At 41.5% G+C, this 20,838-nt stretch overlaps 3 protein-coding genes across 5 annotated transcripts; 1 reads left to right on the top strand and 2 right to left on the bottom strand.

Annotated features, from left to right (window-relative positions):
- On the bottom strand, positions 1–7,342 carry apex1 (APEX nuclease (multifunctional DNA repair enzyme) 1). 2 transcript variants are annotated; one of them, XM_071502427.1, is made up of 5 exons: positions 7,290–7,342; positions 4,099–4,233; positions 2,325–2,488; positions 2,039–2,231; positions 1–1,134 (listed from the first exon to the last, which is right to left on the bottom strand). In XM_071502427.1, exons 1-5 carry the CDS (start codon positions 7,315–7,317, stop codon positions 620–622), a joined length of 1,035 nt encoding a protein of 344 aa, XP_071358528.1. In that variant the 5' UTR covers positions 7,318–7,342; the 3' UTR covers positions 1–619. The 2 variants fall into 2 exon arrangements, with proteins under 2 accessions (XP_071358528.1, XP_071358529.1); XM_071502428.1 differs by lacking the exon at positions 7,290–7,342 and adding an exon at positions 5,458–5,594.
- osgep (O-sialoglycoprotein endopeptidase) lies at positions 5,147–14,335 on the top strand. Of its 2 annotated transcripts, none has more exons than XM_071502425.1 (12): positions 5,147–5,173; positions 7,760–7,879; positions 7,991–8,110; positions 9,046–9,221; positions 9,315–9,410; positions 9,505–9,554; positions 9,661–9,739; positions 9,874–9,939; positions 10,320–10,410; positions 11,477–11,552; positions 12,429–12,527; positions 12,900–14,335. In XM_071502425.1, the coding sequence occupies exons 2-12, from the start codon at positions 7,765–7,767 to the stop codon at positions 12,937–12,939; spliced, it is 1,008 nt and encodes a 335-aa protein (XP_071358526.1). In that variant the 5' UTR covers positions 5,147–5,173; positions 7,760–7,764; the 3' UTR covers positions 12,940–14,335. The 2 variants fall into 2 exon arrangements, with proteins under 2 accessions (XP_071358526.1, XP_071358527.1); XM_071502426.1 differs by lacking the exon at positions 5,147–5,173 and adding an exon at positions 5,738–5,924.
- Position 14,336: 1 nt separating this feature from the next.
- On the bottom strand, positions 14,337–18,261 carry LOC139635272 (FMR1-interacting protein NUFIP2). Its single transcript, XM_071502424.1, has 4 exons — positions 18,105–18,261; positions 15,656–16,453; positions 15,514–15,546; positions 14,337–15,199 (listed from the first exon to the last, which is right to left on the bottom strand). Exons 1-4 carry the CDS (start codon positions 18,118–18,120, stop codon positions 15,150–15,152), a joined length of 897 nt encoding a protein of 298 aa, XP_071358525.1. The 5' UTR covers positions 18,121–18,261; the 3' UTR covers positions 14,337–15,149.
- Positions 18,262–20,838: the final 2,577 nt, after the last annotated feature.

Genomic DNA, 20,838 nt, shown 5'->3' with positions numbered 1-20,838 from the left:
AAGGTTTCTACATAAATTCAGTTTATTTTCTCAGAAGTGGGCAAAGTTTTACAACAGAAAATTTAACACTGGAAAGGAGGCTGAAAAGGTTTTGTGCTACAACAAAATACACTTTCTTTTAAAGCAGTAGTTTGATTTCAAACAGTAACAAGAAAAAACAGAGGCGTGTGTCTCAGATCAGCAATAGTAGTACACGCTTAAACAGTTTTACAGCTGGTTATAGGACAATGTTGAAAATCAGCTTAGACATGTTTTGGTATTTAGTGTTGTATTTTTACAGAATAGCCGAGATGAATTCAGGCGTTTACTGACAAACTTCAATTACAGAGAGGACAAACGGGCCTTGCGTATTATGTCAGAGTAATTTTATGAAACTTTCATGTGAAAAAGAGAAAACTAAGCTACTGCTGACTTTACTGAATGAGTGAGACTGGGCAGCACTTCATCCATGAGGGATTTCAACAGATGCAAGACTTCCCTGCACAAGCAGGTGTTGCTTCGCTCTAACAGCGCACACATCGGCATACGTGATAGTTTGAGCCAAGTCAGAACAGGAATAGTAAGAGAAGAGTGCCGGCTGGGCAGAGCAGTGCAGTAACTCTGCTGCCCACACAATGACCTACACAACTATGTGCAGAGTGATGGGGCAGTGGTCGCTTCCCAAAACCTTGTTGCGGATCTTGCTGTCGCACAGACCCGGCACCAAAGAGGACGACAGCACAAAGTAATCGAGCCTCCAGCCCACGTTCTTCGCGCGGGCGTTCATCATGTAGGTCCAGAAGGTGTAGGCGTTGGTCTGCTCGGGGTAGAGCTCGCGGAAGCTGTCGACGAAACCGGCCTCCAGCAGCTGGCTGAAGCCCTCGCGCTCCTCGGGGGTGAAGCCGGCGTTTTTCTTGTTGCCCTTGGGGTTCTTCAGGTCGATCTCCTGGTGTGCGACGTTGAGGTCGCCGCACAGCACCAGGGGCTTCTGTACGTCCAGCTCGCTCAGATACGCACGGAAGTCCACATCCCAGGTTTTGCGGTAATCTAGGCGCACGAGGCCTCTGCTGGCGTTTGGCACGTAGGCCGTCACCAGGTAGAAGGTGGGGAACTCGGCAGTGATGACACGGCCCTCCTTGTCATGCTCCTCTTTGCCTGGAGAGTTGACAGAGACAGTTTACTCAACAACTGAAGACAAATGCTGAAACAGGATTCAAAGACATTTCCAGTTTAGTAATTTGTTCTGTAGGTTTAAAAATCACTGTCTGTGCAGTTCACACAATATGTAACACTTTGTCCTGAAAGCAATAAGACAAAGTTTTGGGAAATGTCTATCTTGCTAAGAGTTGTGTAAGGTAAATATGAAGCTACTAAGCAGAAGAAAAACATCTGTCTGGTGAGGCAGGTGCATATTTGCCATATTTGAGGGTCTAGCACTGAAATGTTGCAAATAAATTGTTTTGCAAGTCAGTCACTGTGGGATTTTTAATTTGATTTAGACATTAAGCTACTGCGAGCAGGTGGTTAGCTTAGCTTAGCACAAACACTGGAAGCAGGGGAAACAGCTAGCCTGGCTCTATCCAAAATAGCAAAATTCAACCACCAGGACCTCTCAGTCTCACTAATTAGCACGTTATAGTTCATTTATTTAATCAGGTCAAATCCTGAAGTGTAAAAACTATAATTTACCTTTTTACCGGGGCTCTGTGCTGGATGTGGATCCAGTTGCCAGGCAACCAGTGGAGACTCCATAAGTTACTACCCTCCTTACCCAATTTATTTTCCCTAAATGTTGAACTATCCCTTTGATTACATTACAAGTGTGCAAATTTAAAATTCAAATTTTAATTTTTTTTGCGATTTTCAAACATTTGAACACTTAAAAACGATCAATTCAAAAACTGTACTTGCCAAACTTGGTTTATAAAATTAAACCCCAGAATCTCAATTTCACAGAACTTTTTTTTTGTGCAATTTATAGCCTCCGGTACATGAGATCTGCTATACAGGCCTATTAATTATAATGATAAAACAGCATAATAAAACAATGCTCACTCACCAATGCCATAGGTCACTTTGATGGGTTCAGTCTTGCAGAGCATGGCCACACCACTGTAACCCTCCTTGTCTTCTGAGACAGCCCAGTACTTGTGTGGGTACTCGGGCATTGAGGTGATATCAGCAGGGAGGGACTTCTCCGCACACTTGATCTCTTGCAGGCACAAAACATCGGGAGCCTCCTCACGCACCCACTGGGAGGAAAAAAGACAAATGTAAAGTATTAAAACGCATAATCATCTAACCTGGCAACTAACTTATTTTTCTCAGGGTCACTACAAACTCACATCCAGGCCCTTCTTTTTCACCCAGGCCCTCAGCCCGTCAACGTTCCAGGAGGTGATCTTCATGTTGGCTTCTCGTCCGTCTTTGCTGGTCATTTTGTCAGGAGGATCTTCATACAGCACTGGGGCCTCGGGTTCCTTAGCCTTCTTTGCTTTCTTTGCAGCAGCTGTGAGGTAGACGACAGACATATGTCATGATAAAAGTGGCCAAGAGGTCAGATATGAGCTCGTAGGTCAAGAGCGTGTTGGAGCGTGTTGGAGCGTGCTGTCTCTCCATCATCCCTGAAGCACTGTGCTGATCAGTTGTCTCCAGTGTTCACAGACATCTTCAACACCTCACTGGAGACCTGCCACGTGCCAGCCTGCTTCAAATCCTCCACCATCATCCCTGTCCCCAAAAAACCAAGGCCCACAGGACTAAATGACTATAGACCCATTGCCCTGACCTCTGTGGTCATGAAATCATTTGAGCGTCTTGTCCTGTCCCACCTCAAATCCATCACTGACCCACTCCTGGACCCCCTGCAGTTCGCCTACAGAGCCAACAGGTCTGTAGACGACGCCGTCAACATGGCTCTCCACTTCATCCTCCAGCACCTGGACTCCTCAGGGACCTATGCCAGGATCCTGTTTGTGGACTTCAGCTCTGCCTTCAACACCATCATCCCGGCTCTGCTGCAGGACAAGCTCTCCCAGCTGAGCGTGCCTGACTCCACCTGCAGGTGGATCACCGACTTCCTGTCTGACAGGAGGCAGCACGTGAAGCTAGGAAAGCACGTGTCTGACTCCCAGACCATCAGCACTGGATCCCCGCAAGGCTGCGTTCTTTCTCCTCTGCTCTTCTCCCTGTACACCAACACCTGCACCTCCAGCCATCAGTCTGTCAAGCTCCTGAAGTTTGCAGACGACACCACTCTCATTGGACTCATCTCTGATGGCGATGAGTCTGCCTACAGGTGGGAGACTGAGCGTCTGGTGACCTGGTGCAGGCAGAACAACCTAGAGCTAAACGCTCTGAAGACAGTGGAAATGATAGTGGACTTCAGGAAGAGCCCAGCCCCACCCACCCCCATCTCCCTGTGTGACTCCCCCGTGGCTACCGTGGAGCATTTTCGCTTCTTGGAAACCACCATCACACAGGATCTCAAATGGGAGCTAAACATCAGCTCCCTCATCAAAAAAGCTCAGCAGAGGATGTATTTCCTGAGGCAATTGAAGAAGTTCAACCTGCCAAGGACTATGATGGTGAACTTCTACACCTCCATCATCGAGTCCATCCTCACCTCCTCCATCACCATCTGGTACGCTGCTGCCACGGAGAGGGACAATAACAGACTGCAGCGTATCATCCACTCTGCTGAGAAGGTGATTGGCTGCAATCTTCCGTCCCTCCAGGACCTGTACGCCTCAAGGACTCTGAGGCGTGCAGGGAAGATTGTAGCTGACTCCTCCCACCCTGGACACAAACTCTTTGTGACACTCCCCTCTGGCAGGAGGCTGCGGTCCTTCAGGACCAAAACCTCTCGCCACAAAAATAGCTTCTTCCCATCTGCTATTAGCCTCATCAACAAGGCTAGAGAGCCCCACTGTTGCTGATCAATTGCACCAATCACCAGAAAAAATTCCTTGTATGTGAAAACATACTTGGCAATAAAACTGATTCTGATTCTGATTCTGATTCTGATTCTGAGAATATGTTGAATGATAAGTTTTGCTATGAATTAGAATGTAGGGAGCAGTATGTTTTTGACTGTGTGTTAATGCAGGCTGTTCTCACCAGAGCCGGTGTCATTTTCCCCGTCCGCGGCGGCGGCCTCCTCTGCCTTCTTGCCTCTCTTCATACTTGAACTCGCTCTGACAGCAAGCACACCTCGCAGACACACAACACGCACACACAACAGCACACACGCCGCTGGAAAAACACAAGAGGAATGTAAAGGATGTGTTCAAGTGTTAAATGCTTCAACAACAATACGCAGGACTTTTACAGTGGTTCTTACTGTGGTTACTGAAGGAGTGGTTGGCTAATCAATTACTCAATGGATAGAAATAAATCAGACAATCATCTTAAAATGTGAGGATTTTCTGTTCTGTATCATTATAAATACATTTTCTTTGGGTTGGTCAAACAAAACAAGCAGTATCAGTACATTATCCTTTGGTTCAGGTAATTAAAAAATATAGATTTATAACATTTTATAGATTAAACAATTGAATATTGAGGCAAACATATTGACAAATTCATTGATTTATCAAAAAAGATTTATCCTCTCAATAGTCTTTATGTAGCATAAATATTATACATGTTTGATGAGGGTCCCTTACATATTATTCCAAAAGAACTGGGACTGACTATGTAAAGGAAAGTCCGTTTCTAAATGTGTCTGTGAAGCAGTTTCTTGTTGTTTATCAGCCAACATATCCAACAATACCAATGTCTGAAACAAACCAAAATCGGCCAATATATCTGGCTAACTGAAATTTTGTAATTTTCTTCAGTTGTGTGTCAAGTAACTTTGAGGCTCGTCTGAAGAGATGCAAGTGTGAAAACTTGGGCCTGTCCGATGTTGGCCCAAACCACGATGCCAGGAAGCAGACGTTCAGCTCCGAGTGCGTCTGCATCATCCTCAAGTTACAAAATGCCTTAATTTCACACGTCCGCACTTGTTTTACATGCATACTCGTCAGCCTGACAAAGGCTGAGTGAGTATCTTCATGCTTAATCGTTTTCTTTGACAAAGGGGGAAGTGCGCTGAGAGCCTTTATTTTGATGCAGCCAAGCGCATTACATGTAAAATCTGGTGGATTTGAGAGCCGCCAGATGAAGGAGCAACAGCACGCATGGACAGGAGGTAGCAGCACCGACTACAGACGCTAGCTGACGGTTTTCTGGGTCACACAACACGTTTAATGACGAGCTAAGCTAATGCTAGCGTTTCCCCTGTGACAAAGAGCAGAGCCTGCAGCAGACGGCCTGCACTGAGAATCAATGGAGAATGACCAGCCAGCTAAGTGACTTTACGTCCTACACATCTTATCCGATTCATCTACGGATGCAAATCTTGGTTAAATATCGTTAACGTTTTCTTTTCGATCAGCGAAACGTTACAGGAAAAGAAGATGCAAATAATCTTACTTGTTCTCTCACAACAGGATGCAAAGATCAGACAAGTGCTGCTTCCCAGTCACTCCCCCCCCCAAACACACACTCACACACACAAAGCACAGCAAAGATTTCTGACCACGTGTTTTTTGTATTTAGCAACTGCTCCCAATATATGCCTGCAACAAATTACAAAAAAAATCTCTTTTTAATTTATGATTTAAGACTCGATAAAAATACAAACCATTAGCTGCCGTGACGCATATCACATTTTAACAGAATCAGTTCGTGTTTTTCTTTTTAGTATCATGATGTAAAATACAAATTAGACAAAGGTTTTTGGTCAGGCGGGCTCCACAGCCGTCAGCTCGGGTCCTCCGAGGTTCATATGGAGAAGTTTGGTTTCAGAAGTTAGCTAAGGCAGTAAAATTACTAGTTTTAAACTATAACTGGGACCAGTTTGGATTAATGTGAACTACTGAAAGAAACTGGAAAGCTAGGTATGCTTATTTAATTATCCAACGCAACGTTAATATAAGCTGGTTTTAGCAAGACAGTATGTTGTCAGTACTAGCTTAGCAGCAACACAGCTATACAGGATGCTGTATTTTGGTTTTGCTAAATATGTGCAGCGTTTATCTCTAACCTCTAATGTGGCTTTATGTAGGTTAGACATGTATGCATAGGCCGACATGTCGTATTGTCTCTGTTTTAAATTTAAATTACTCTTCAGAATTTAATGTTCGCATGTTTAGCACCAGAACATTACAAAATACAAATCCCCATTCACATAAATCACCAAAAAGCACCTCTCTTTTGGTTTTCTGGAAGCTCATTTCTGCCAGAAGAGAAGTTATGATTCAAATAGAAATAGAGAAAGTCATTCACAATTATGCGTCATTATATTAAAATGACTAAGTCAGAAACAAAGTTGAGTCAGAAGTGTAAGTAAAATGTTTGACCTTAAAACTTATAACATGTTCAAATTTTAACATAGCCTCTGGTAATTTAGAATAAGTCAGATGTTTGATTCAGTAGCTCATAGTTACTTTTACTTAGTATTTTATAAATTTTAGTGAGTTAGTATTGCACTTCTATATAATCAGTTCACTTAGAAGAATTGTAATCAATCAACTTTATTTGTCCTCAGTGCAGCAGTTGGTTATGCAGTAGTGCGGTGCATACATTTAGAGTCTACTAAAAATCTTTAGTCTCCAAACTTCAGCAAGCCAGATGACATCATCAAGGTTATTTTAAGCAGACAGTAATATGGAGTAAAGTAGCTAAAGGTCTTTGTTTTCTCAAAGATGAGCTACAGTTACTGACAGAGCAAGAAATACACACAGGGACAGCCCCACTTGTCTTCTTATATCATAGCTTCTATTATTACTTGAAATGTAACTTTCATATTTTATTTTTCGGGGCCTTGTCTATGTCATTTCTAATGTTGTCTGTTGGAGGACATTACTGTTTCTGATTCAGAGTGTGCTCCTCAGTGAAACTGTGTAAGGAGGTTTCTGACTGGAATACACACCTGTACACATTTGACTACACTGATAAGGTTTAAACAAATTCAAACCCGCACCAATTGGTTTGAACTGTTTCGAAGAGAATCCAGACACAATCTTTGTCCCTTCACAGTTGCATCTTTTACTTTGATATATTTTCAAAATTTTTCAAAATTTTTAGGCTTATTATTGAAGCAGTTATGTTAATATTTGTAGAGGATATTTTGCTAATAAGAGCTGATACTTTTGTGCGAGTGGGTTTAAGTTTACTGTGGCTCAGTCAGCAACATTTTGTGGCACACAACAAAAACAAATTCATCTTGAATTAAGTTTGTGTGTTCTTAAGAAATAACGTACCTGAGTGTGTCCTGCCCTGTCCCTGCATCACCTTCGCTCTGAATACGCAATGTTACAGGTATAAAGTGACAACAGCCTCCAGTTTAACCAACCATTGCTGCCATCTGCTGGGCAGAGCTGGGAGAGCTACAAATGTTACAAATGCCACAAATATTAGATAATAATAATAATATTAGACAAATTTAATGGGTAAAATCAGTGGATGTGTGTATTAGTTGTCACAATTTTGCCTTAATTTTGACCATTAGTATTTTTTTTATTATTATTATTTTATTTTATTTTTTATCATAGCTGACTTTTCTGTTTTTTTTCTGGGGAAGATATGGGTTTCCTGATGAGATTAAGTGATTAAAGGGAAAATTATAATTTAAAACATACAATGTACTGTACTGTTCTAATAAACCTCTTGGCTTTCATGTGTAGAGAGAAAACATTGATCTTCACTGCACTTTGCTTTTCTCTTCTAAAAGCTGCCATGACTGTAGTAATCGGGTTTGAGGGCAGCGCCAATAAGATCGGCATAGGAATCATCAGGGATGGTGAAGTTCTTTCCAACCCTAGACGGACGTACATCACACCTCCTGGTCAAGGCAAGTCCGATTTCTTTTAAAACACTTATGTTACCTTCACTTCACATATGGTTATGTCAGAGTTTAACTATCCTGCCTGTGAAGGTGACAGCATGTTATTTTACCCGTCAGGATTCATGCCAAGTGACACAGCCCGACACCACCGTGCTGTCGTACTGACTGTCCTGAAGGAGGCGCTGGAACAAGCAGGGCTGAAGCCTGCAGACATCGACTGTGTGGCGTACACTAAAGGTAACAGGAGATCCTGTGAGTTCATCCTGCAGCAGAGCAAGATTGAACTCGCCAGACGTTTGTCAGAATGAGGATTACCTCATACTTTTACAAGTTTTACAAGTGTGTGCCTACTTCACCTCACATATTCCTAGTAATTGCCTTAAGACACTGCAGATGGAGGCAGAGCTTGCCCTTTGACCTTTCTTTTAAGTTTCTAAAATAACCTCAGGGTTCGTAATAACATTTCTCCTCAGTTTTATCTTTGAAAACCTTCAGATCTTGACCAGAATGTATACTAACATTGTCAGGATAAGCTCTGTTTAACCCAGATAACTTTGATTTGAGCAGCACCTATCCTGACAGTGTTAGTTTGGAATAATGTACCTTATTCTTAACATTGGAAGAGGCTGCTCTGTGTTGTTTTCCAGCCCAGTCCAGTTTTAGGATTGCATATCGATCTTCATGGCTGTAATTGGAACTTTAACTTTGCTTTACTCACCGTTTGACATTTGTTTTTAAAAAGGTCATTTGGGACAGAGAAGCTGTCAATATTTTTTGGTGCTGTTTAAGTGGATTTAATTTGACAATTTAGGGGTTTAGTTTTAAGGTATTTTCTTTTCAGAATAAAAAAAACCCTCTGAAACAGCTCCAGATCATCGTAGGACACTAAAACTGTCCACTGACCTCAGGTTAACAAAATTCTTACAGCATATGGGTCTGTGTGAGGGAAGCTTCTTTACACGTCTGATGGGTCTAAGGCAAAGATAGTTTGATTTGTTGCAGTAGTAGAAACTGCAAACTGAAAGGCTGGTGTTACGTTCTCTCAGACAAAGACAGAATGGTTTTTGAAAAACCTTTACCTTCTTCTTCTTCTTCTTCTTCTTCTTCTTCTTCTTCTTCTTCTTCTTCTTCTTCTTCTTCTTCTCCTTCTCCTTCTCCTTCTCCTCTGTCAGGCCCTGGTATGGGTGCCCCCTTGGTAACGGTGGCTCTGGTGGCCCGTACAGTGGCACAGCTTTGGGGGAAGCCGCTCCTCGGTGTCAACCACTGTATTGGACACATAGAGATGGGTCGACTCATCACCAAAGCCAACAACCCCACTGTGCTTTACGTTAGTGGGGGGAACACACAGGTCAGTTTCTTTATATAGGCAACATTACACTGAGCTCCAGTAATTTATTCGAAACAGATGTAATTATACTGTTGTCCAATTCTCCCTGTGCAGGTTATTGCGTACTCAGAGCGGCGGTATAGAATATTTGGCGAGACCATCGACATTGCAGTTGGCAACTGTTTGGACAGGTTTGCCAGGGTTATAAAGGTTTGTGTCGTTTTTGTCGTCATTATAGCAGCTTTTACTGTATCTGAGGTGTGTGTGTGTTAATAGTTATATCCTGAACTGTTGCTCAACACAGATTTCCAATGACCCCAGTCCAGGCTACAACATCGAGCAGATGGCCAAGAAGTGAGTGGTGGTTTACATATACAATTACACATTAGCTGCTACTGTTGGCAGCTGGGAATGTATTGTGTGTTTGATTCTTGTGTTTGCTTTCTGTCCCTGCTGTTAGAGGGAGTCAGTATGTGGAGTTACCGTACACAGTTAAAGGAATGGACGTCTCATTCTCTGGGATTTTATCCTACATTGAGGTGGGTGGTGGTTTATGATTCAGTCCTCTCAGTTATCTGATGATTAGGCAGATTCTGAAACAGATGTTCAAGGCTACAGTTTGATGTCTGTTACTACACTGTTTTGTGTTTTGTTTTGTTTTTTCTTATTTTAGGAAGCTGCTCATAAGATGCTGAGCTCTGGTCAGTGCACAGCAGAGGACCTGTGTTTTTCACTGCAGGTACTAAGGACCAACACACCCAGTTAGTCAGTTAATAGAGTCCTACATGGTGGATATGTGTCACTCAGTAAGTTAAATAAGATGGAACTGTTTGCAGAAGTCAGTTGTAAGCTTGAAGGCTCTGATTCTTGTTTGTGTGTCCATGGTTACTTTAAACCTCAAAGCAGTCCTCAAAGAACTCAGTGTTAAGCTGGTCATGTATAGAAAGCTTGTTCTGTTTTGATCTTGAGATGCTTTGACTGAAACACCATGAGAAAGACTACATTGATATTCCATTATCAGGAGAGATGCTGATTAATTGTCTGTCACTTCACTAAGTGATTAATCAACTAATGGTTGCAGCTCTGATTAGGATATGAAATTGACTGTTCTCTCTGCAGGAGACACTTTTCTCCATGCTGGTGGAGATCACAGAGAGGGCCATGGCTCACTGTGGCTCCCAAGAGGTCCTCATCGTCGGGGGTGTTGGCTGTAAGTACAGATCAGAAAGGGACGCTTCAAGGAAAAATCCTGTCTAACAAATATAGTCCCTGTTAAAAAAAACATACTGTTGATGTCATTTGTGCTTCTTAGTCTGTCTTTGTGTGGTCTGTTATCTGGGTCAGTGATATTTCCAGTGGCTACAGTGGCTTTGGGTGAAATGTATCAGTAACGATAAAAATATCAACTGTGTGAAAAGCATTGAGGTTGTCTTTCGAGAGTTTATCAGTCACACAGGGACAAATGTACAATACAGGAATCTGAGAGACTGTGTGCACTATTGTATTATGCAGTTATTGTATCAACAGTTGTGAAATGTACTGAAATCACAGTGAGTCTAAGGGCTGGTTTTTGCCTTCAAAGGAACAGGTCTACTCATTTTTCCTCTGTGTTAGAACACTCAGAGAAGTGACTTCTGACAAGAGCACAAAGATTGTCATTCCTGATACTCAGCAAACTGTGCAGAAGTGTTATCAGATTAACAACAACACACACGATTCTTCCTGTTTTTATACCAAAAAAACCTAAGAGAATGATGTTTATTGTTTTTCAAACTGGAAAACAGATCATTTTAAAGTCACCTTTTTACCAGATTTACAGCAATATTTGTCATATTTATGTTTCTTTAAATAAGATAATAATAATATCATGTTAATGTTACATCAAAGTCATAAATCTAAATGTTAAATCTAAATCTAAATTTCAATCTAAATGCTTAATGTTAAATCTAAACATTTGCATATTAGCTAAATCTTCCTTCACTAATACTTCTGCCCTGCTCTTGGGTTTTAGTTTTCTCTTTTCATACACCCTTCATCATGGTAACTGTAACCCACAATGTACTGATGTCATTCTAAACTACTGTCTGAAATATGAATGTACCCGTACCTTACAGGCTAATCCCTTGATTAATTAAAAAAACATTCCCCATTAGTGATAACCTTGAGGATCATAATTTAAGCCTCACATTCATTTATTCACCAGAAGATGTGACGTGTGTTTACGTGATTGTGAGTCCAGCCTGTGCGGAGGGTCTGAGCTCTCGCTTCGTCTGCAGGTAACCTGCGTCTGCAGGAGATGATGGGGGTGATGTGTAAGGAGCGAGGAGCCAAGCTGTTTGCCACAGATGAACGGTAAACCAGTCCGTCCACACTCAGCACATTCACTTTCATTTACATTAAAACTACAGTCAGGTTTGCTTCAGATTCACCCAGTCTGGATATACCTGCACTGAAACTTTAACCACTCTCGTACATTTAACATTCAGCATAACTGGATCTACAGGCCGGTCCTGAGGCCTTTAACGGTCAGGTGTTGTAACACTGAATTAGCAACACACACTCCAGCAGCATTTCCATAGTGTGGGTGGTGTAAATGCTGTTAAGGAGGCTTTTCCACTGTGACAAGAGTAAAATTCAGGATCAAAAGTAAAGTAATTTTTATTATTTTTTTAGTATTTAAAAAATACTCTTGATAAGCATTCACAACACCAAACTTCTGCTTTTGCATTTTTAATATCATTCATTTAAAATCCCATATACGACTATTTTCAATGCATGCAATGTTTTAAGATTGTTTTTCTTCTCTTCCAAGCTGCTAATATCTTCATTCATTTGATTAAAGTAGTTAAAGTATGATTATTGATCACAATGAACATCTGCTTTTATGGTAGTCAAAGTTAAGAAACTGATGGTAAAGTGCAAGTACAAACTTATTTGCAGTCTGCACTGCATTACCACACAACCACAACAGTTTTTAGAAGAATAAAAACAGACATGTGTCTGAATGATGACACATCAGAGGCAGGTTTCAGATCTACATATTGATTTTAAGTTCTTATCATCGTCATCTTAAAAATGGCATGCATCGCAAAATTGTAAAGAGTAATGTAAAGCGTATATGATTTGTAGTAATGGGCCTTTTAAAAATATAAATATGAGCATTACATAGGTTCTGTTATCTGGGTACAGGTTGAGTCCAGATAACACACTGTTCACTCTGTACCTCAGATTCTGCATAGACAACGGAGCAATGATTGCTCAGGCCGGCTGGGAGATGTTTCGGTCCGGTCAGGTGACGGAGCTGGAGGACTCGTGGATTACACAAAGGTAAACTCCACGTTACTGTTCCTCTTTGTCTCTCAAGGTTCTACTGTTCTCATTTGTCTATATCTAGTCTCTGCATCCACATCCTGATGGGAAATGATGGCAAATCCACACTGGTTGCTTGTTATTTAATGATCTAGCATTAGTCCACAGAATTGGATCCATGGTCCCTTAGCTAAAAAGTATATCGACTTTGCTATTGCCCTTAATTATACAGAGAATATGGTATTTCCCTCTGTCTTCACCATCTGGTTCAATGTGTGAACACATTTAAGAATCCTGGATTTAAGAATAGTCAGAGAAACTTGAAGATGGCCACCTCACTGTGCTGTTGTTAATTGTTCATGTCGACCATTAACATTAGTCCTGTTGCAGGTACAGAACAGATGAAGTGGAGGTGACATGGAGAGACTGATGGACTGAGCGACACAACACCTTGGTGCTAAACATTGTTGCAGCAGGTCTGTTATGGCGGGTGGTGTAGCACACCTGGCCTCTGAAGGGACACTTCAACTCTGCTGCATGTGACATCAGAGCTGCTCCTCAAAGTGAAATGAAGCGTTTAGCTTTAAAGATAACCAGATGTCATTGGGTTTCTAGTTGTTCTTGTTTCATGTACCTATATTTAAAGGTTAAGTCTGGTGATATTCTGTATTTTTATCATTGTCTGCAAATTCCATGAAAAATAAACAAACTAGCATCGAACTGATCCTGCTAACAAGAACTGTGTATCCAAAGGCTCACACACTTTACTCCTCTGTGCCATTCAGCTCCATTGTTGCACAAAAACTTAGAAACATATCAGTGCCACGGCACTGATATGTTTCTTCATTACTATGAACGCACACAGTTTATTTTTGCTCAGTTGCACATACACCGTCCTGCTGCTGGCAGTACACCAAATGGGTATGAATCCACAGCTGAAATTAGTCCACAACAAATGAACTATTTCCTCCTGTTTGAGTAACGCTTGCTAAAAGCTGTGGTGCCCGGCTGTTACTCAGCCTGTTTGGAAAAAGGAAGTTATTGTGATTTAGGACGTGTTTTCAAAGATTTATATCGTCAGTAGGAAGGAATGGGCTTGGGGCTGAGCGCCGCAGACGGGTGGGGGGAGGTCAGAAGGTATTGTGAGATAGACCAACTTCTGTGTCGGTTTTGTTCTCTTCATGGGCTTTTCTGACACTAAAAATACAGAATAACACCAGCTTCTTCCTTTGGAACTGCTCGAGGGAACTTCACTCTGTGGTGATTGTTACAAATGTTGCAGTAGAGGGGGATATATTTTCATGCAAACTACACACTCCTGCATAACTTGTTCTGCTCACAAGAGGTGGTGGAGCTCTGCCTGGATGGATCACATCCTACACACAAGTTCACAACAGATTTGCTGTGAGTTTGACATTTAAGTTGTGACACCTTTTTAAATTCAGATGGCTGAACTTGGAATTTCCGGGCTGATAATTATGTTTGTTTTAGCTGATAAGACTGTTGCAACTGCAAAAAAAAATCTGACGAAGACAATAAAGGCAAACTGACTGGCAAGTAAAAGAACTGACCTTAAAATAATGCTCCTACTTCCTTAAACTGTCTTCATTCAGAGCTGGTCACTGAGTTATTATGCATCACAATAAAATCTGAAGTGAAGATCTGACAGTATAATTTGATGATTTTTTTTTGGTTTTTTTAACAAAGGTTTTGTCCTGCTTTATGTTTGCTTGTCATCAGTTATCACATTTGAGAGAAACATGCGACTTTTGACTTTATCAGCAGCAAATCTGAATGTCATTCATTCAAATAAAAAAAGAACATAACTTGTCAAGTTTATTCATTTTTATTGAGCAATACCGTTCACTTAAATTCCTCCTCCTTCTCCAGTGTAAATTTTTTTTATTCAATAAATTTTCTTTTCAAAAATCAACAAACTGGACACGGTGAGATCCCTTATGGATTCATGAGTAACACATTCACCTGATTAGGGAACCAAATAAAAACAAAGAAATGAACACAGCATTAAGATCTGACAGGGGTAAAGGGTGAACAATACTGTGCCTTTGACTACACCCTTATGTAAACTGAAGACACCGATACAGAAGTCCTCGGCATACATGAACAATAAAACTCAAGCAGGTACAAGACATTCTGTTGATAATTGAGGGGGAAGGGGGGGATAAATCACTCTGGTGAGGGTTTCTCGCACACAGGGATTGGTCACAACAGATTCTTTAACAAAGTGCTTGATTGACCACTCGCTTTACAGAGGAAAAAGAAAAGTTTGATTAACTGCAGCCTTCAAAAAGGGGGGGAAAAAATAAAGTTACAGTTCCTCAGAGATTGTTTTAAAAAAGACCAGCTCTACACATACAAGCTAAAAATGGTAATGAGAGGCAATGAAAACACATCTGATTAATTAAGGCAGGCTCTCTGTAAGGCGTTAAAAAAAGTCCATTGCTGTAAGATCTCAGAGGAGTTAGTCCAAAGTGTCTCAGTGTGGCTTTGCGTGAAGACATCATCCTGAGTGCAGTGTGTGTGAACGGGACTCAAAGAGTTGTCCATCTTTACATGTTTTAATGTGCATGTAGGCGTGTATTGTATGTGTTTATATAGAACTTTGGGTTTCTCACACTGCTAGGCTGGGTGCTCCTGGGTGTCCTTGTACCAGACGATCTTTTTTGGATCTAAAAAAAACAAAACAAAAAAAACAACAAAGAACAAAATGTCACCATTTATTTATAAAGACAACATTTATTTTATAATTTACTCTAGATAACATCTGAGCTCTTTCAGCGTAATCGATTTCAAAGACCTCAGATCTACATGAGTGTGATCTAACTGACGAAACTAACTAACATACTGTTACAAAACTTTTTCATGATGAGATATAAAACTTCAAGAGAGCCGAAGTCAATTTCACAACATCACTGTGTCAGAGATACTTGTGTCTATCCCATGTTTGTGTCTGAGAAGCAGCGCGACCGCACCGTCAACGTACCTTTTTTCCGTCTGTTACATATAGCATTCCATTCTGAGGAGGAAAAAAAGCCACCATTAGAGACAATGCACTGAAGTGGAAATTTTCAAATTAGAAAAAAAAACCCTGGCACAGCGTGTTCAAAGCTGCTGGTAGCACTCACCTCTATTGTGATAGTTCAAAGCTTCCACTAGATGGCGACAGCTAAGCAGCAGCTTCCCGTTGCTCTCGTCCACTTCGGGGCGCGTGTTTGTTGTGACAGAGGTAGTGACTGGAGTTGGTGTTTCCTCAGGGACCTGGACTGTGAGAACTGTGTCGAGCTGTAGGTCTTCTGACTGTTTAGCGTCTGTGGGCTGAGGAGGGAGGACGTTTGCAGCGGGGCTAGGGCTGGATCCCTCTGTGACCGGCCTCGCCTCACTGATGAAACTGAGACCCCACTGGTTCTGTAGCAGCACACCGATGGCGGGGCGGTCCTCCTCCAGCGCCCCACCCGCTGCTCCGGCTTTCACCTTGGAAGCGTAGCTGACAGCAGGCTGCAGCTTGGCAGGGCTGTCCTGCACTGGGAAGGCAGGCGGGGGCTTGAGCAGTGACAGACTGTCCTCCACCCACCTCTCCTTTTGGTTAACTTTTTGTGGCCGCTCACTTACTCGGCTGACCCCCTTCTGACTTTCCCTACGGAGGCTGCGCCCTTTGTGCTGCTGACCCTTGCGTTCTTTTTCCCTGCGGAAGCTGAAAGCGTGTGTGTGACCAGGTGCAATCAGGTCGCCCTCTGGTGAAAGTTGCCGGGATTGCTGGTCACCTCCAGAGATGCAGCCTCCACCTCCACCACCTCCACAGTTTCCTGAGCCGGGGGACAGGCGGCGGTTACGAATGTGAGGCTCAGAGTTAGTGGCTGAAACAAGGACTGCTGGGTCGCACAGGGTATCGGACTCACACACAGTGTTGTTGGCTTCCCATGTACCTGAAAGAGAGGCATTAACGTGTCAGGTAAATATCTGCTGTGGTCACATGCTGATTAAATAAAATACTAACATATATATACATATACACATATATATATATATATATATATATATATATATATTCACAAGTGGATTAACACTGAGGGTAAGCCTTGAGAAACCCTATTCAACTACATCACAAATCACTGTTCTGCTCTGTTGTGTTGCTACTGTTGTGGCAACACAACAGAGCAGATGATGAGGATATTGTGTATACAAACAGGTGTCACACCCTGAATGATGCTCTTGGCATAAGTTCATTAAGGATCTTTGCACTGCTTCATATAAAACAAACACCAGGGGTGGACGACACATTTTCATGTGACTGCACTGTGCCAGCTGAGACTAGGCAGAACAACAGTTCCCTGTGTTGCTGCCCATTTTCCAAGTTGTGCTGAAAAAACAAGACAACTTGATATGGAATGGAGAGTATGGAACAGCTAGAGTGAAACAGCTCATACAGAGTGTGTTATCTGCTGACAATATAAAAGTGAAAAACGGCAAAGCCCAAATTGTTCCAGAAAGTGTGTGTAAGTGTGTGTGTGTGTGTGTAAAATCCTCAATAAAATCAGTTACGTAATCAACTGACACACAACTAATCACCATTATTTTTGGCAACCCGCGTCAATCATCAAGGAAAACCAAGCCTGAAGTTCTCAAATGTGTGGCTTGATTTCTTTTCCTGTATTTATGTCACTGTAGGTGAAACAAAACAAGCAACATGGAGGCTGAACCTCAGCCTGTCCCCAAGATCCAAACCTGGATATTTCTCACCGCTTTATTCCATTTTATAATTAAATTCCCATTCGCGAAAATCTGATTTAAGAAAATAGCCGTCAGTGGTAAACCAACATTTTGTTTACATAATGGTTTTTGTGTCACATGACAACTCATCATGAAAAAGTACCGACTGGTTGACTAAGTATTGACGGGAAGGTTTACTTAATTGGGTTCTAGTAAGGTCTTAGTCGGGGGTAATAAGGGTGAAACTCCCAACAGGCTGTTTGTAGGGTCACAGATTTAGGGTCAACCCTCGGGATCAGTGAGTACACCCGGCCTGACCGGCGTGCCCGCTCCTCAGCGCCACATTTCATAAAACCGGGTGAGGTAGTTCACCAGCCCAGCGAGCCCGTCCCGTACACCGTGATAGAAATTTCGAGAAACCAGTTGACTGTTCAGATTTCCCGGCTTCTGAGTGACTTGGCTTCGTTATTAGCGTCTCTTCGGATTGAACAAAATGTTACGATTCATGTCTGCGATGTTGGCAGCCAGCATCGGCGTTAGCAAACTTTAATTAGCAGCGTCATTGGGCGGCGAATTAAACTCGACGATTTTATTCCTCTATTACAACGTGATCAACACAGTTCAAACAACGTCTCAGCAACAACAGTTGCCGTCGATGAGATGGCTTCATTTGACCATATCAAGAAATTCAAGGCTAGCTAGCATGTTAGCCGAAGTCAAAGTTTCGTAACCCCCCATTCAAAGCGGCAAGCAGGCTGCTATCGACACCGCTAGCAACGCTGCTAACACCGTGGCAAGACAACAAAATTACACCTGTCAACGTGAAGAATTTCTATGAAATGTGTCATAAAAGTTGTCCAAACTTACCTGTTTTGATATGCATGTCTTTTCGTTTAACGTGTCGCGGGAGGTAAACCGTTTGGTAACTTTTGTTTACAGCGTTGAGATAACGACAACTCGCTGGATGAATCCTGTGTGGCCACCCGGAAGCGACACGACAATGTGGGTGGGACAGGAAGTCCTTGAAGATAAGCGGTCCGGCGGGAAACTTTGAGGGAATTTTAATATTCATCATTAACTCGTGTTGTAATGATAAACCCATGTGATGACCACGTGTTAACAGTTATGTAAATAGGTGATACAGATTGTCTCTTTAAAATGTAGCAATGTCACAAAAGCCAATGTAAGTTTTCCTAATTTTAATAGGCTACTTTAAACAAAGCCACACGACTGTTAAACTGTATGTAGAACACTTGAATAGCCACTAGGGGCATTCACTTGCTATGGAAAAGGCAAAACGGACACAATGGAATGGAAAAGGCAAAATGGACACAAATCAGACTTCAGATAGCATAGAGATACTCTCTCTCTCTCTCTCTCTCTCTCTCTATATATATATATATATATATATATATATATATATATATGTACATACATACTACAGCAAATATTGTTTGTACTTGTTTATACTTATAGGGACTGAAATATACAAAGCAGCTGAGTAAGCAATATTAAAACAGATTATTAAATCACAAACCTGGGAGAGCTCAAATATGTCCTGGGCTGATGAATCAGAATCAGCATTTAAAAATAAAGTAGCAGATGTGTTTTTAAAATGTATGAGAGCACAGTGTGCAGTGTTCTGGACTAAAAGACAGAATCCAAGATAACACATTTATGATCAGAGATGAAGTCAGTTAGATTTAAGGAGCCCAGTGAAATGCTCAGTGTATGAGCAGGAACCTTTAAATGTTGAACAGAATTAAAAGCTTCAGTTTCATTTTGAAAAAGTAAATAAATAAAAATACACAGATGACACATTTTGTATTGTCATTGTCTACATGGAAAATGAAATCATCTACCTAAATTATTTTATCACATTTTAAAACCACATCAGGAATAAAACCAGAAAATTCAGTTAAGAAGTTACATGTCACAGTGCAATCAGGTTCTGGAGTGACAACCACAGTTAACGTACATTTCAGACAGTCAGAAGCAGAAGAAACAGCCTACACGCTCAATACTGGTCTAAAGGCCCTGAATGTCTTTTATATATTTACTAAACATGGAACCATAGGCACCACAAATGTTTCAGCCTGAAGCCTTCTTCAGTGTGATATACCTTAAATCTGAGTCTGTGTTTTTATGATTAACCCATAGGAATTGATCACACTGTCCTCACACAGGCCTCAGTCATTAGCTGATCTGTTTGTATGATAAAAATCACTTAAATCTACAACATCAGACCAGCTCGTCATGAACATAGACCTACAGACAATGTGCTCTGAAGGCCTGAGCGGATTACAGACGTCTTTCTCTTGAATGTAAAATGAAACAAACTACAATCAGTTTACACGGAAGCCTGTAATCAGTCACTGAAGATCTAATGTCACGGCTGATTCAATATCAACAGACGCTATTTTCAACATTACACAGATGAATGAATCAATGTATGAGCTATTACCAATCACAAAAATAATAAATGTAAGAAGAGCTCACCTTGGATATCTGAGTCCTCCTCAGTAGAACCATCTTCAACATGTCCGTCCTCCTCTCCCTTTTCCACAGATCTTTGCCACCTGTCTCTCCTCTGCATCTTGTTCTCCGACCTCCTGCTAGTTCTGTTTCCGATTACTTGTATTGTCCTTTTTTTTGTCGTCTGTTCCTTCACCTTGTTCATATATTTCTTTTCTGAACCACACATCCCCTCCATGTCCATGACTTCACTTGCTGCCTCAGCGTCTCTGCTCTCATCACTTCCATGGATCTTTGTTTTCTTTGGTTCCTCTGCGAACAGTTTGGCCTCTTTTCTGGTCCTGTTTCTCTCTGGATCTCTCATTGTCCTCTCTGCACTTCTCTGCTCTCCTTGCTCTTTGACTTGGCTTTATCACTCTTCCCACGCTCTCCTCTCCTGTGACCATCCTTCAGATTCTCCTCCTCTTGAACTGTTCTATGACCTAAATGTTATCAGCCATCTCTGTCTTCTCCCCCTTTTCCTTTAATCAACCACAACTTCATTCCTGGATTGTTTTCCTGAACTTGTCAGCTTTAAATAATTGTGAAGTGAGAATCCTGGGATCAGAAGCCCTGAAATAATAACAAGAACAGTGACATATTTTAGATGTCTAATTTTTTCAGCTCCTAAAAATACCCAAATAATCACTTTTTGCCCTGACTTGCTTTCATAACCTGCTGACAATGGGCCTGAAATAAACACAGCTTAACTTTAAGGGTCACCAGGTAAAAAGCTTGAGAACCGCTGACCTATAGCACTTTGTCTGATGGATACATTATCATTTTTATCATGAACATTTTCCACCAGACATCTACAAGCACCATTTTTCTACAAGGGTCCATTTTTCTTAAAAAACCCTCTGAGCACTGGACAGTAGCCTTGAACATGCTCTTATTTTTGTTGGGGAGATTTACTCTCCTCCTGTTGTAAACCGCTTTAAACAGAAACATTAATATTTTATATCTTTGTATTTGACTGTTGATAATATGTCAGCAAGCATCAAGAAAGTAATAATTTCTATGTTCACAAAAGCAGACATATCAATCCTTTTCCTCAGATGATTCTAAAAAATATATTATTATATAT

Source organism: Trachinotus anak, unplaced genomic scaffold (genome assembly GCF_046630095.1).
Source record: "Trachinotus anak isolate AG129_WGS33_773 ecotype Australia unplaced genomic scaffold, CSIRO_AGI_Tana_v1 ptg000018l, whole genome shotgun sequence".
In the NCBI taxonomy this organism is placed as follows: Eukaryota; Metazoa; Chordata; class Actinopteri; order Carangiformes; family Carangidae; genus Trachinotus; species Trachinotus anak.
The sequence above is the reverse complement of the archived record's forward strand: the minus strand, read 5'-3'. Positions and strand labels throughout refer to the sequence as shown.

Bases quoted from the DNA above. Each gene is read 5' to 3' on its own strand.
- apex1 (XM_071502427.1), bottom strand. From the start codon at position 7,317: ATGCAGGGACAGGGCAGGACACACTCAG. The intron at 2,232-2,324 runs GTGAGTTTGTAG...TTTTCCTCCCAG, and splicing joins TGAAAAAGAAGGGCCTGGAT to TGGGTGCGTGAGGAGGCTCC. The intron at 1,135-2,038 runs GTGAGTGAGCAT...TCAACTCTCCAG, and splicing joins CAAAGTGACCTATGGCATTG to GCAAAGAGGAGCATGACAAG.
- LOC139635272 (XM_071502424.1), bottom strand. The intron at 15,547-15,655 runs GTGAGTGCTACC...TTTCCTCCTCAG, and splicing joins TTTGAACTATCACAATAGAG to AATGGAATGCTATATGTAAC. The intron at 15,200-15,513 runs GTACGTTGACGG...TGTTTTTTTTAG, and splicing joins ATGTAACAGACGGAAAAAAG to ATCCAAAAAAGATCGTCTGG.
- osgep (XM_071502425.1), top strand. From the start codon at position 7,765: ATGACTGTAGTAATCGGGTTTGAGGGCAGCGCCAATAAGATCGGCATA. The intron at 7,880-7,990 runs GCAAGTCCGATT...TTTACCCGTCAG, and splicing joins CATCACACCTCCTGGTCAAG to GATTCATGCCAAGTGACACA. The intron at 9,940-10,319 runs GTACTAAGGACC...TTCTCTCTGCAG, and splicing joins ACCTGTGTTTTTCACTGCAG to GAGACACTTTTCTCCATGCT.